Source organism: Rhincodon typus, chromosome 31, assembly GCF_021869965.1.
Source record: "Rhincodon typus isolate 14 chromosome 31, sRhiTyp1.1, whole genome shotgun sequence".
NCBI classification, from domain to species: Eukaryota; Metazoa; Chordata; class Chondrichthyes; order Orectolobiformes; family Rhincodontidae; genus Rhincodon; species Rhincodon typus.
This window is the reverse complement of record NC_063362.1, coordinates 33706475-33720448: the sequence shown is the minus strand read 5'-3', so window position 1 is coordinate 33720448 and position 13974 is coordinate 33706475. Positions and strand designations below refer to the sequence as shown.

At 43.0% G+C, this 13974-nt stretch overlaps 1 protein-coding gene across 1 annotated transcript; it reads left to right on the top strand.

Moving 5' to 3' along the window:
- Positions 1-3576: 3576 nt before the first annotated feature.
- Positions 3577-8434, top strand: si:ch211-220m17.5 (guanylin family protein). Its single transcript, XM_048615233.1, has 3 exons — positions 3577-3710; positions 6735-6921; positions 8223-8434. Exons 1-3 carry the CDS (start codon positions 3639-3641, stop codon positions 8285-8287), a joined length of 324 nt encoding a protein of 107 aa, XP_048471190.1. The 5' UTR covers positions 3577-3638; the 3' UTR covers positions 8288-8434.
- Positions 8435-13974: the final 5540 nt, after the last annotated feature.

Sequence of the window (13974 nt, the reverse complement as noted above, 5' to 3'; positions counted from 1 at the left end):
ACCAAACTACCAGCTTTTAATGGGTGCTCTGGACATTTGGCATAGATCACTCCTCCCCCAACCCCAGTGGCATCAACCATCAATTTAAGGATTTCAACTACCCCAGAGATGGGTGGATTGTCCCATGCTCTCCTCTCCCCCTCCCCAACCCGGGCCGCATGTAAAATCCTCACAAGGTGGGCCCTCAATGGGCAAAGTGTCACCCATTGCCAAAGCACTGGACATTACACCTTCCTCATCTACCACGCCATCCATGGGGTCCTGGCATCATTTTCATCCAGGAGGGCAGACAGCACCTTGCTTTAACATCTGACCTGAAAGAAAGTATCTCTGACAATGTAGCTTCCCCTCGGCGCTGCACTAGTATAGCAGCCTGGATTCCTGCACTGGTGGAGCTTGAATCAAGAACGTTCTGACACAGATGTGCGAGTTCTTTATTTTCTTTATTCTTTCATGGGATGCGGGCATTGCTGGCAAAGCCAACACTTGTCACCCATCCCTAACTGCACCTGAACTGAGCAACTTGCTTCAGTCACTTCAAAGGGCAATTAAGAGTCAACTACATTGCAGTGGGTCTGGAGTCACGTGTAGGATGGCAAATTTCCTTCATCGGGTATTTACAACACGCAATGATAGTTGCCCCCATTGCACTTAGGGAGTCTTGCTTCATAAATTTCAGCAACTTCTCAAGGGCTATTAGAAAATGGTCATAACTGTTGGCCAAACGAGCGGTGCCCACCTCCCACACGTAACTTTTTAAAGTAACTATTAGTTGGATTCAAATGCCACCAGGTGCTGTAGTGGGATTTTAACCCATGTCCCGACAATAGCCAAGGCTAATTGGGTTCATCATCCAATGGTATTACCAGTAAACTACCATTTCTCGGATAGCAACCGGCAGAGGGGAAAGGGAGAAATGATACCTTTAAGTAGTTAATCTTGTCAAGTCACATTGACAGTAGTGTTGCCATGTGTTTGTTATGCAGAGTGAATACATTATCTGCAGCCTTTCACTGACAGAATAATTTATTACTGAAAATGATGTCCTACGTTATTGACCAACTTATCACTGCATTGTGTGTGTTTGTACTGCTGTCTGTGACCATGCCTTATAGATAAGGAATGTGGGAAACTACTGTATGTTGTGTATGGTGAGAAATAAGAGGCCTTGCGGATTAATGGCCGTCGCTGTGAACGTTTTCATTGGCATTCAGAAATCAGCCAAGAATTTCTCCAAAAGTTCCCGAATTATTTGTGCCACTCGATTGATTGTTCACTTGTAACTCTGCAGCTGATCCATTCCCCAGCATAGGTTCCTTTAAGGTTGTCGACAGTTACCACAGTAAGGCCTTCTTTCTCCATACCATTAGAATACATTGCCCAACTCACTGTGACTCCACTGTTAAAGCTAAGCCTGCAGTTTACTAAGCTCCTTAACATACCAGTTAATCCCATTTCTGGGGTAATTTTGACGAAAGGGTAGTTTCAAGAGCTAAATGGTACGACGCTAATAAGACATATCAGTTTGCAAGCCTGGATTTTGAGATTTTGGTCATGTTTGCTGAATTTTATAATGTGATCTTGCCTGAAAGAGCTGACCCTGAATTCTGCAGATTTGGTACCAAAGTGCTGATTTAGGCTCAGGTCTCGCACAGTGTTGCAGTTGGCCAACAGCTACTTTCACTCGAGGTGTGGAATGCAATGACTAGCACAAAGTGGCACATTGCAGGATGGATCAGGGACTGAGGGAGAGGGCACATGGATTCCCCAATGTGGCTGGAAATCCTGGAAGAGGGGGGAAGTCTTGTAATAGTAGGGAGGGGGAAGGAGTCTGCCTCGCCTTCCTCTCCCTCTCCTCTGCTCTCCCCAATTCTTCTTCCCATTTCACTTCAGGATCAAAGTGGAGGTGGGGTGGGGGGGGGGGGGGGTGGTGGAGGAAGGGGTTGGAGGGGGTCTCCTGGCAAAATGTGGATGATCACGATCCCTTTTGCCTGTTGACTCTTGCACAATGGAGTAACACAATACTTCATCTTTCGAGCTGAAATTGTCAGAGATTGCCCCAAATACACCTTGCTCAAGTATGTGTTGAATTTTAACAGATTAGCACTGAAACATTCTCCATCTGCACAAGGGGTTGTCCCCACAGTTCCAGTAGCAATGAATGGAAAATGATGAAGAGCCCTTTTAAGTAATGCCTACAATCAGTCCTCGCACTGCGCTTCCTCTCAAACATTACTAATGTTGTGATGATTGGGTTAGAGGATTCTCAAAAGACTGAAGGCTCAGGACCTAAAAGTGTCAGTGAATAAAAGAATATGGAATGCTTTGGAGAGATTAATAGAGCACCACAGGTACTGAGGAAGCAAGTCTGGATTTCCAGGAGAATAAATCTTCCATTTTCAAACTTGTCAGTAAATCAAGGGGAAGTATTTGGCTGGTACACTTACGGTAGCAGGAGAGCACTTTAGGAATTTATGTCTATGAATTTCCAATCATTCCTCATTATGATATAGTGATGGTATTCTACACAGTCCTACACAGTCTGCAGAAGGTGTCCCTACATCTGTGGTGCATAAACTTGGAGCACTGAGCCATTGAGTACAATGCATGGTGGTTCAATTGTTAGCACTGCTGCCTCAGAGTACTAGGGACCTGGGTTTGATTCTACCCTCAGGCGATTGTGTGGAGTTTGCACATTCTGCCCGTGTCTGTGCAGGCTTGCTCTGGTTTCCTCCCAGTGTCCAAAGATGTGCAGGTTAGGGTGGATTGGCCAGGCTAAATTGCCCATAGTGTTCAGGGATGTGCAGGCTAGGTGGGTTAGCCTTGGGAAATGCAGAATTACAGTGTAGGGGGGTGGGTCTGGACTGGATGCTCTTTGGAAGGTCAGTGTAGACTTGATGGGCTGAATGGCCTGCTTCCACATTATAAAGTTCTATGATACAATGTCACTTGAAAGCAAATTTGGTGCCATGGTTTGCTGGAAATGTGAGCTGATATTGGCTGCACCCACAAAAAGGTGGATCATGGCAAGAGGTGGTTCGGCCCATTGAATCTGTGCTGATCCCTTTGAAAAATGATCCCCAATCTTTCCTCATACCCCTGCAGTTTTCTATCCTTCACAGATTAATTTAGTTCCCTTTTTTATGGGCTTCAATCTACTGTATATCCACCACCATAGAGCATACTTTCCAACCACACGATGAACATAAGATATAGGAGAAGTAGGCCATTCAGCCCATCAAGTCTGTTCTACTATTCAGTGAGATCATGATTTATCTGATAATCCTCAACTCCAATTTCCTGCCTTTTCCCCATGATGTTTTATTCCCTTTCTGATCAAAAATCTGTCTATTGTAGCCAGGGTAGATGGTTCCTTCCTGAACCTGAGTGGTAAAACTTTGTTACCCATTAATGCTACTAAAACTATACAGCTTCTCCAGATGCAATCATATTTTATGCCTCTGTTATTGATCAATGAAGTTATTTTATTGTACCAAGGTTTACTGTATTTTCACTGGCAAAGCCACATCAAAAGACTTTATTGTCTTGATCCAGGGCTTTAAAAGCTGATCTGTTGCAGAATTCTTGACACAACTTGTCAGAGAGGACCTTGAGCTAAACTTCAGATTCCAGTCAACATGAAAACACTTCTAGCCATCTTTTTCCTCACCTGTGGCTTGTCAAGTCTCATGGCAAAAGTTATGGTTCAGGTAAATTAAGTTCTTACCCTTTTTCAAATCGACGTTGATATTAATACTGCCGTTATTGATTTACAGATGCCTCCAAAAATGACAAGCTGTGATTTCATTATCCAGTATCGAGGGAATGTAACACTGTCAGAAGTGATGGCATGTAAAATCACACAAGTCAAACACTGTGGACGCTGGAAATCGAAACAGAAAGTGCTGGAGAAACTCAGCAGATCTGGGAGCATCTGTGGACAGAGAGAGAGACAGAGTTTAAGATAGTGGTGGAGTAGCAGGGCTGCTTATGGCTCTTGCCATCTGCTCCTGCATGCTTTCTTTCTCTTCTGCGCTTTTTCTTTCCTTCCTTTTTCTTTCCTTTTACTTTTGTTTGGAGCCTTTTGCGGTGGTTTAGTTGGCGGAATCTGCACGGCAACTAGAGTGGGCCGTGTGTGGAATGGCGGCAGCCGATGTGGCTCCCCATGACAACTGGAGGCCGTGGTGACCGCAGACCTTTCAAGATGGCAACCCTGGTAAGGCAACATCTCGGAGGAGGGCAGCTGGAGCGGGGCTCGAGGTGAGGTGGTGACGGCAGCCTGGTCTGACGGTGGAACCAGGAATTCCTGGTCGCGGGGCGAGTGTGGGTTCAGCACCGGACCTGGCATCGTCAGTGGCATTGTCAGCGGTAAGGTAGGCCCGGAGGTGAAGAGGTGGTACCTAAAGAATGGCAACTCCTATGTTGATGAGTCTGGTGCAGGTGGTGGCGAGGTGGTGGAGGAGAGGTGGCAGTGTTGGCATCATTTGTAAGCTGGCTCAGGGCTCCAAGCTCTCTTTCAGTTATATCCTTTATCCATTTAATTCTTAAACAATTCAAAATGGCTCTGGATTGTGGCGACTGTTGAAGCTTTTCCCTGTATTTTGCTTTATTATTCACTGTAAAATGCAAATGGCAATAAATAAATAAGTAGAGTTAATATTTCAAATTGTACAAGATTCTGAACCAAAGGGATATGAGACTCGAAATGTTGACTGTGTATCTACCGCTCCAGATGCTGCCTGACCTTCTATGCTTTTCCAGCAGTTTCTGTTCCTGTGACATAAAACCAAGGCCCTGTCTGCCCTTCCTGGTGGATCTAAAAGATTCCACGGTACTGCTCGAGCAACAGGGTGATGTGTTCTCAATGTCCATTTTTCCGATAACTACCACCCCCAGAAGCCAGCTAACTAGCAGTTCTCATTTACTGCACATGCATAAAATGTTTGTCTTGTTTGCTTACACATGAACAGCACTGAATAATGAACCAGTGGGTGGTGAAGTATTTCAGAATGTCCTGCGGATGTGATAGGCACCATATCAATGCAAATTTGTTCTTTTTTGAATATGCTCTTTTCAACTCGGAGGATTTGAGTTGTAGAGAGAGGCTGGGACTTCTATCCGTAGAGTGTAGGAGGTGGAGAGGTGACCTTATAGAGGTTTATAAGATTGTGAGGGGCTTGGATATGGTGAATAGCAAAGGTCCTTTCCCTGGGATAGGGGAGTGCGAAACTAGAGGGAACAGGTTTAAAGTGAAAGGGGAAAGATTTAAAAGGGACCTGAGGGGCAACATTTTCACACAGAGGGTGGTTCATATGTGGAAGGAACGAGAAGAGGAAGTGGTAGATGCAGGTACAGTTACAACATTTAAAAAACATTTGGATAAGTACATGAATAGCAAAGGTTTAGAGGGATATAGGCCAAACACAGGCAAATTGGACTAGTTTAGTTTGGGAAACTTGGTAGGCATGAATGAGTTGGACTGAAGGGTCTGTTTCATATTCTATGACTCTATGATTCTATTTAAAATGAGCGAACCTCTGTTAGCTATGTGTGGGCAGTTAATCCACTGCTAACATGCCCTAGAGAGAGAGGGTGAGGGCATGATGGAACTACGGAATTGACACCTTGGCACCAGGGCTTTCTTTTGGCGTTGGACTGCCTCTGATCCTAGCCCTGGTGAATCGATTTATTTGATGCAGTGGTGCAGTGGGCACTGGGTCAGAAGCTGCAGTTTCAAGTCCCACACCAGGGATTCCTCCCACCATCTCTCTAGTATTTCACAAAATAATTGTGTGTGTGTGTGTGTGTGTGTGTGTGTGTGTGTGCAGATCATTTCTAAAAATAAAGAGGGGACGGTGAATACAGACATTCACTCTCAACATCCAAAAACTGAAAGCCATTTGCCAATTTGGGTAACAGGTAGGTACTGGAGACTGACTCAATGTAGTTGTACTGTCTTCCTCTCCCTCTTACAAAATTATTAAATCGTTTAAATACAATCCATTTTTTCGATATTTTCTATCATGTAGAAATGGCCAGGTTATTGCTTGCGGGATTTGGTAACCCTGATGTTTCAAATTCTTCCCATGTTTTAACCAGGGTTGTGGCTTTAATCGTTCAGCCAAATCCACAGCAGTAGGTTAAATAATCATAAGGCCTTGTGGGCAGAAATCCCACTTGAGCACATCACCCTGGTCAACACTTCACTGCAGTGCCGAGGGTGTGCTGAACTGCCTGAGGTGCTGGTTTTCCAATGAGCCATTAAACCATTTGCTTTCTAAGGTGCAAATGAAACTCCAACGGCGCAATTCAAAGAAAACAAAGTGTGTGCTTTCTGAAAGTCTGAAAGCTCTAAAACCGCTTCCCTGCTCCTTGAATAACCTTCGATCGGCACGGACGAGTTGGACCAAGATTATTTGTTGTCATATTTGCTGCATTATAATAGTGACCACACTTTGAAAATACTGCGATCGCTGTAACATGCTTTGGAATGCCCTGTGATTGTGCAAGATGTTATGGAAATGGAAAGATTTCCTCCTTTTACTGTTACTTTCTCGATTGCTGCCAACTGTGACAAGACTATTGACTGAACCGCGAACTCCTGTTCCTCCCTACTTGATTTGCTAAACTTTCAGCATTTTCTGGTTCCCTTTTATGCCAGATTTCCAGCATCTATGGTATTTTACTTTGGTGTTTGCAACTAATATTTGCTGCATATTTTCTGTCTCTGTAAGGACGGCATTTATAAATTCTTCTTGGAAGATGTGAAACAGTTGTGGAGATTGATGGAAAAAGAGAAACTGGGAGAGACCGCTGATGATAACCGTCTTGTTTCTACCCTGTGTGATGATCTGACGCTGCCAAAGGTGTTCCAGCCAGTCTGCAACTCAAGTGATGCTCTGCAGATTTTTGACACGCTGGGTAAGTAAACCTCTGATTAAACTATACTTAAGGGTTTCTGGTTTAGACAATATGAAACATGATTCTCACCAGCTGCTAGGATTTTGTAATTACAGGTGAAAAAAACCCTCATTGCAACCTAAGGCATTAGCAGGAAGGCTCCTAACATAGTTTCATTGAATCATTCAGCACAGTAGGAGGCCATTCAGCTCATGTGCCTGTTAGTCCTTTGATTGAGTTGTTCAGTTAGCTCCCACTGCCCTGACCCCATGCATTCTCCAAAAGTGTGGAAACTTTACCTATTCACGTCCAAATTCCATTCATAGAATCCCTATAGTGTGGAAGCAGGCTATTCGGCCCATCGAGTACATACCGACCCTCCGATAGGCATCCCACCCCCTACCTTATCCCTATAACCTTGCATTTCCGATGGCTAACCCACCTATCCTGCATATCCCTGGACACAATGGGCAATTTAGCATGGCCAATCCACTTAACCTGCACATCTTTGGTTCGTGGGAGGAAACCAGAGTATCCAGAGGAAAGCCAAGCAGATACAGGGAGAATGTGCGCACTCCACATAGTCAACTGAGGGTGGAATTGAATCCAGGTCTCTGGTGATGTGAGGTAGCAGTGCTAACGACTGAGCCACCGTGCTACCCGTAATAGGTTTTATTTTTTAAAGCTTGTTCAAAATTCCCAACTTTACTTCCTAAGCATGTCCTTTATTGCTAAACACTACATTTGCAGACATGAGTCTGATTTCAAACTCAATTAAATCTTTATACTTGTTCAACGTATCTTGATGCTTTGGCTCATTCTAGACTGGGAATTAGCTTGCCTCAGGAAAATGGCCTTGTTACATTCTCTAGACTGAAACTGGCCTTGGTGTCAGCGAAGTAAAGGTGTTGAGGAGAGAGTCAATGGAAGTGCGCAAGATTCTGACAGGTTTAGGTCAGGCAGACAATGAAGAACTAATTTATCGTACACAGACTAGGCAACTCACAGATTTAAAGTTTTAGACAAGAGATATAGTGAAAAACCATCTTAAGGAACAAGTGCTAATGACCTGAACGAAATGAGGGTGGTGGAAGCAGACATGATCAATTGTTTCAAAAATAATTGAATGGGCACTTGAGTGAAATAAACTTTCAGGGATATGAGGAGAGAGGGGGTAATGGGACTGACTACATTGCTCTGCAGAGAGCCAGCATGGATTGGACGGGCCGAATGATGGTTTTCTGTGTCATAATGATTCGAGACTTGATGATTTCTTTACTGCTTAAGTGCCAACAACTTATTTTCCTTTCTTTGGCTTACAGGGAAATTGGCAACGAAGGCAGATATCTGTGAAATCTGTGCCTATGCTGCTTGCACAGGCTGCTGATTGAGGTTACAGGAACCTTGCGAATGCACCGAGAGTCTTCGTTTAAAAACCTGTCATTGTGAAGCTGCAGAAATGACAGCATCTTGTTTGTCCCCACACAAATTGAGCCATGAATAATTAAATCTGTAAATGGTTTTCCTGTGATAATTGTTGGGATCTCTGCCTTGGGTATCACTTTCTTCGTTGGAGTGACCCACAGTTGTTCTGTTGGAAAAGTCCATCTGCATCTATTGGGCTGACAATTAGCTCATATCTCATCTCTTCCTACCCTGTAACTCTCGCTATCACCTCTTTTTCATCCCCGTTACCCCTTTAACCCTATTAACCAGTTTCAAACATCCAGCACCAAGCTTATGGAGAAGATGAGGAATATTGGCACATGTATATTGAGGAAATGAGCCTGCATGGAGCATACCTACATATTGATCTGTCTTACAGTAGGATTTCAGTGTTATACAGACTTACAATTGGGTGGCACAGTGGCTCAGTGGTTAGCACTGTTGCCTCACAGAACCAGGGACCCAGGTTCAATTCCAGCCTTAGGCGACTGTCCATGTGGAGTTTGCACATTTTCCCTGTGTCCCCATGGGCTTCCTCCATGTGCTCTGGTTTCCTCCCACAGTCCAAAGATGTGGAGGTTAGATGGGTTGGCAATGGGAAATGCAGGCTTATAGGCATAGGGGGTGCCTGCATGGGATGCTCTTTGGAGGGGCAATATGGGCTGAATGGCCTGCTTCCAAACTGTAGGGATTCTGTGATCTATGATTCTGCAACACAGAGCCAAATCTCCTTCTGCTCATTGCTAGTGATTAGATCCCAAAGTGCTTGTGTGGCACTGTAAATTTCAATTCGGAGCAAATTCCCCTAAGGGTCTAATTACCTTCCAGTTTGGGCTGGGTGAAAAGATCCATTCAGTTAATAGCTAAAAATGACTGAAACTTAGCTGTTTGTCTGAGTTTAAGTGTTAATGAATTTAGAGTTTGACCCACTGTTGTATTGCAGAGCGCACTCTACATTATCATTTTGATCACCTTATTAGATCTTGTTTGAGCCAGTCAAAGCATAGGGATGAGACTGAACGAGAGTCTGCCTAAGAATGGGATTCCCCTCGCTATTGTAAATTGTCAAAATTTTATCCAGTACTTGCATCAGCACATTCTTGAACTGCATTTGGGATTTCTCTGATGTTTACCAGAAGATGCCGTGTGAAGTTAACTGGAATTAAAAAAGATTAGAATGGCAGGATTGAGCATAAGAAGTGTTTTTCGCAACTGAAAAGTAGATTCTGTCAGTGTATTTATGTGTCTGTATTTGTACCATTATGTTTATTAATCATTTCAATATAATGAAAGTAATCAAAAACTATCCCACACTCCATCTAGCATTTAAATAATTAGCACCTAATTTCAATGGGTCTAACCTCAGCAGCACTTTGTTTATATGTTTGTAAGACAGTTCCAGGTTTCCAATGCAATAGTTTTGTTGCCCAGTGCGATCTTTTTTGTTATGAATTTAAACCATTGATTTACTGGTACAATGCTGGTTCATCAGCATTGTGAAAGCAGCTGGTTTGTGGTCCCCAGTCGTTCTCAGAACTTTTATCATTTTCGAGGAGTCAGGCTGGCTTTGGAATGCAATGTTATTCCTACCAGCTCAGAGGTCTCATGCAATGTATATGTGAACCATGGTTTGGAATCCACAGTCTTTTGAAAGTTACATTCAAAAAGTATTACCATGTGTCATAACAAAATTCTTTATATGTTTTTAATATAGTGATTGATAGTAGGTATTCATTTTGAAAAATTAAGTAAACATTAAACTGAACAACATTCTGAATGTGGAAAGGTTTACAAATGCGTTGGAGTACAGCATCCCTTGGATAAAGTACTGTTCTGCATTACAAACTCATGCAGATTTGATTCTGTGAATTATCTCCTTTGCTTTAGTCTTTCCTTCATGTTCCATTTAACCATCTGTTTGATTGTTTCAAAGCTTTGCCAGATGGCAGAGCTACCATTATCTTTGCAGTTCAGCTCAAAATCAGTTTTGTTGTTTGAAGCCTTTTCACAGATGGCTGACCAAAGGCTTTAATGTATACAGCTCAGGAGGATTTGTTAGCACAGCTATTCATGAAATGTTATTGTGAATATTTGGTTTCAAACAATGTAATGGGGCTGAATTTTTTGGGAAACCTGGAACTTCTGGAATCGTGGATGGGGAACTTAATTTAGGCTGGAAAAGGCAGAAAATCAATTTCCAGACAGTGAATTATAGTTTTGTTATTAAGTTCGCTAAATTTTTCATGTTGTTGGGCAACTCTTGCATTCATTCACATAGAATACAAACCCTAAGTGTGGAAGCAGGCCATTCGACCCACACCCCTGAAGAGTATTCCACCCAGACTCACCTCCCCCCATCCTATCCTCATAACCCTGCATTTCCCATGGCTAATCCACCTAAACTGCACATCTTTGGACTGTGGGAGGAAACTGGAGCACCCAGAGGAAATCCATGCAGACACGGGGAGAATATGCAAACTCCACACAGATAGTCACCCAAGGGTGGAATCAAACCTGGGTCCCTGGCGCTGTGAGGCAGCAGTGCTAACCACTGTGCCAACACCATGTGCTATGAAAAACACTACAGCACAAACACTCTGATTAGGGCTCAGCACTAAAAGGAAACACTTGCTGCAGAATAAAGATGAACATTATAATTTTGGTCTCCTCACTTGAAAAAGGACATAAATGCTTTAGAAGCAGCTCAGGTAAGGTTAAACCATTGAAGAAGGGGCTTATCTTAAAAGGAAAGTTTGAACAAGTTGTGCATTTATCTGTTAGAGGGTAGGAGAAGGAGAGGTGATCTTATTGTAACATTTAAGATCCTGAGAGAACCTGACAGGGTTGATACAAGAAGGATGTATCTCTTTTAGGAAGACTGGAACTAAGGGACACAGTTTAAAGATAGGGGGTCTCCCATTTAAGGCATAGATGAGGTGAAATTTCTTCTGTTAGAAGTCAGGGTTTTTGGAACTCTTTTTCTCAGAGAGTGGTGAAGGGAGGCAGGGTCATTGAATATTTTTAAGGTAAAGGTAGATAGATTCTTGATTGGCAAGGGACCCAGAGTACCAGGGGGTGAGGAAAGTAGGTTGGGACACAATTAAATCAGTCATGGACTTATCAAATGGGACAGCAGGCTCAAGGGGTTGAATAGCATATTCCTGCTCCTAAATGAGTGTTCATATGTGAAAGCGAGTGCACGCTGGGGACTGAGATCAGAGTGTGAAGTTGATCTAATATAAGCAATACAAAGGATGAAAGGGCGAGACCTCAGTCAGCACAAGGGGTGACCTGCAGTGACTGGTTTACATCTTCAGCCTTATAAAAAAACATTGATTTATTTGAGAGTAGCAAGTATAAGTTAACTTGAGTACTATCAAAGGCAATCTCACCTAATTGCTTCTGAGATTTCCCTATAACATACGCTACGTACTCCAAGGTGGTTAGACTTCTAATGAGGAGGCATAGCCTGCTACGTTTCAGCAATGGCAGCAGCAGGGAAATAACTCCAGTTGGAGGAGCTATTGCCTTCTCTCCAACTACACACAGCTGAACAGAATGGAAGGGATGGACTTGGAGAGGTTAAAGGAGGTGACTCCCTCAATGCAGGGTCTAAAGGACAAGGGTCAGCCTTCACTGTCTTCTGAACAGCATTGACTCTGAATGCTCTGACTCTCTTCCTGACCATTTCAGTCTCTTGGACCAAGACTCTTGCCAATTAGAGTTGGTGGCCAGCCATTGCCTGTGGTTGTCATGGTGATACACAGAGAGTGGTTCATGTGCAGAATGAAATTCTAGAGGAAGTGATGGATGCTGCTACAGTTATAATGTTTAAAAGACATTTGGAAAGTACATAATAAGGAATATTTGGAGGGATATGGGCCAAGCACAGGGAATGGGACTAGTTTAGTTTGGGATTATGGTCTGCATGAATCGGTTGTACCGAGGGGTCTATTTCCGTACTGTATGACTCTAAAACCTGTAGCCCATTCAGAGTCTGATAAAGGTTCAGCTTTTCAACTCTATATCTCTTTAAATGAAAACCAAAATCCCACTTGCTCTGCTAGCTACCCTCTCAATAGCTCCTGCCACTCTCTCTGTCTCTGCACATGCTTTACTTTGCACCATTAAGTCAATTTTGTCTCATTTTATATCCCTTTTGCTAAAATGCAATGCCTCACATTTTTCTGTCTTAAATTCCATCTGCAATTGTCTGCCCATTCTGCTCCCAGTCTATGTCCTGTGGCAGTCAATTGAAATTGCTTTCACTGTTTGCTGACCCTCCAAGTGTAATATCAGCAGAAAACATTGAGATTTTGCTCTGTCTTCCTATTTCCTCATTGTTGCACTGGGCCTTGGGGAGCCCCGTTTCCAACCTTCCTTCCATCTACCAAACCTCACTGTTTTCTGGGCTTTGCCCAATTTTCACTTCAAGTCAACACTAACAATGCCATTCCTTGAGCCTCTATTTTGTTAGCCAGCCTTTCATGTGGTACTTTATCAAATATTTTCTTAAAATTCATCCTCTGCATCCAATTCATTTGTTACCTTTTCAATAAGATTCATTTGGATTAGTCAAACATGATCTGCCCTTTACAGATCTATGCTCACTCTCCTTAATTAACTCAAACCTGTCAAACAGCCACTTGATTTTATTCCCTCATTATTGTTTCAAAAACCACACCCTCCTGTGATGTATAACTGTAATTATTAGGAACGTTCTGGGTGTCATATTCCCCTTTGATGATCTCCCTACCCAACCCCTTACCCAATGTGGACGTGGTCTATCAGCCATGAACTTAGCAAATGGCACAGCAGACTAGGGCGATGAATGGCGTCAATGTGTATTTCCATGCACAGATGGCAAGTGCACAGTGGGAACTGATGAGAACATGAAAATGATCTGATAATGGCAGTGTAAAAGGAGCAAGGGATTACATTCCACCAGCTCCAACTCTCGCCCCGCATTCTCCAGTGCTGAGGATTCCTATATTTCCTGTTTTTCCAAGATGGCCACCCATCCCATGGACTCCTGGAAGAAGGGATGGGGAGGAATATATGTGGTAGGCAGGGTGGAAACTGGAAGTATCCAAAATTTACCAGTGCCACCTAGTGTCATGGAGTCATAGAAATGTACAACACAGAAACAGACACTTTGGTCCAAGTCTATTCTATTAATATTCTATATATTCTAGTTCCATTTCTGATTATAAAAGAAGATTGAGAGGCCAGCTAGCTGTGGCATAGGTAAGGTTTGTTACTGAAAGCTGCTGCAGCAGAGCAGTTATTGGGAATGGTTTTATTGGTTGGGACATGATTTTAAGAGGTTTGCAGACATTGGAATGTGAATGTGTCATATAGCAGCCTGTCTTTCTAAGAGTTTACCACAACAGACTAGGTGAGTAGCACACTGTATTTAACAAGTCATAATAACATAGTATTTGTAAGTTATTGAGTGGGCCGTTAAGTATTTTGCCTATATTTTTGACCAGTTAATCAACTTGATTCACAAATAAATCTGGAAAGTATTTCAGACCGTGAAAATTGATGGAACATTCCAATATTTTCCATCCTCTGAACTGACTAAAGATTTCACGAGAATCCTACATATTCTCCATCAAGCAAGTT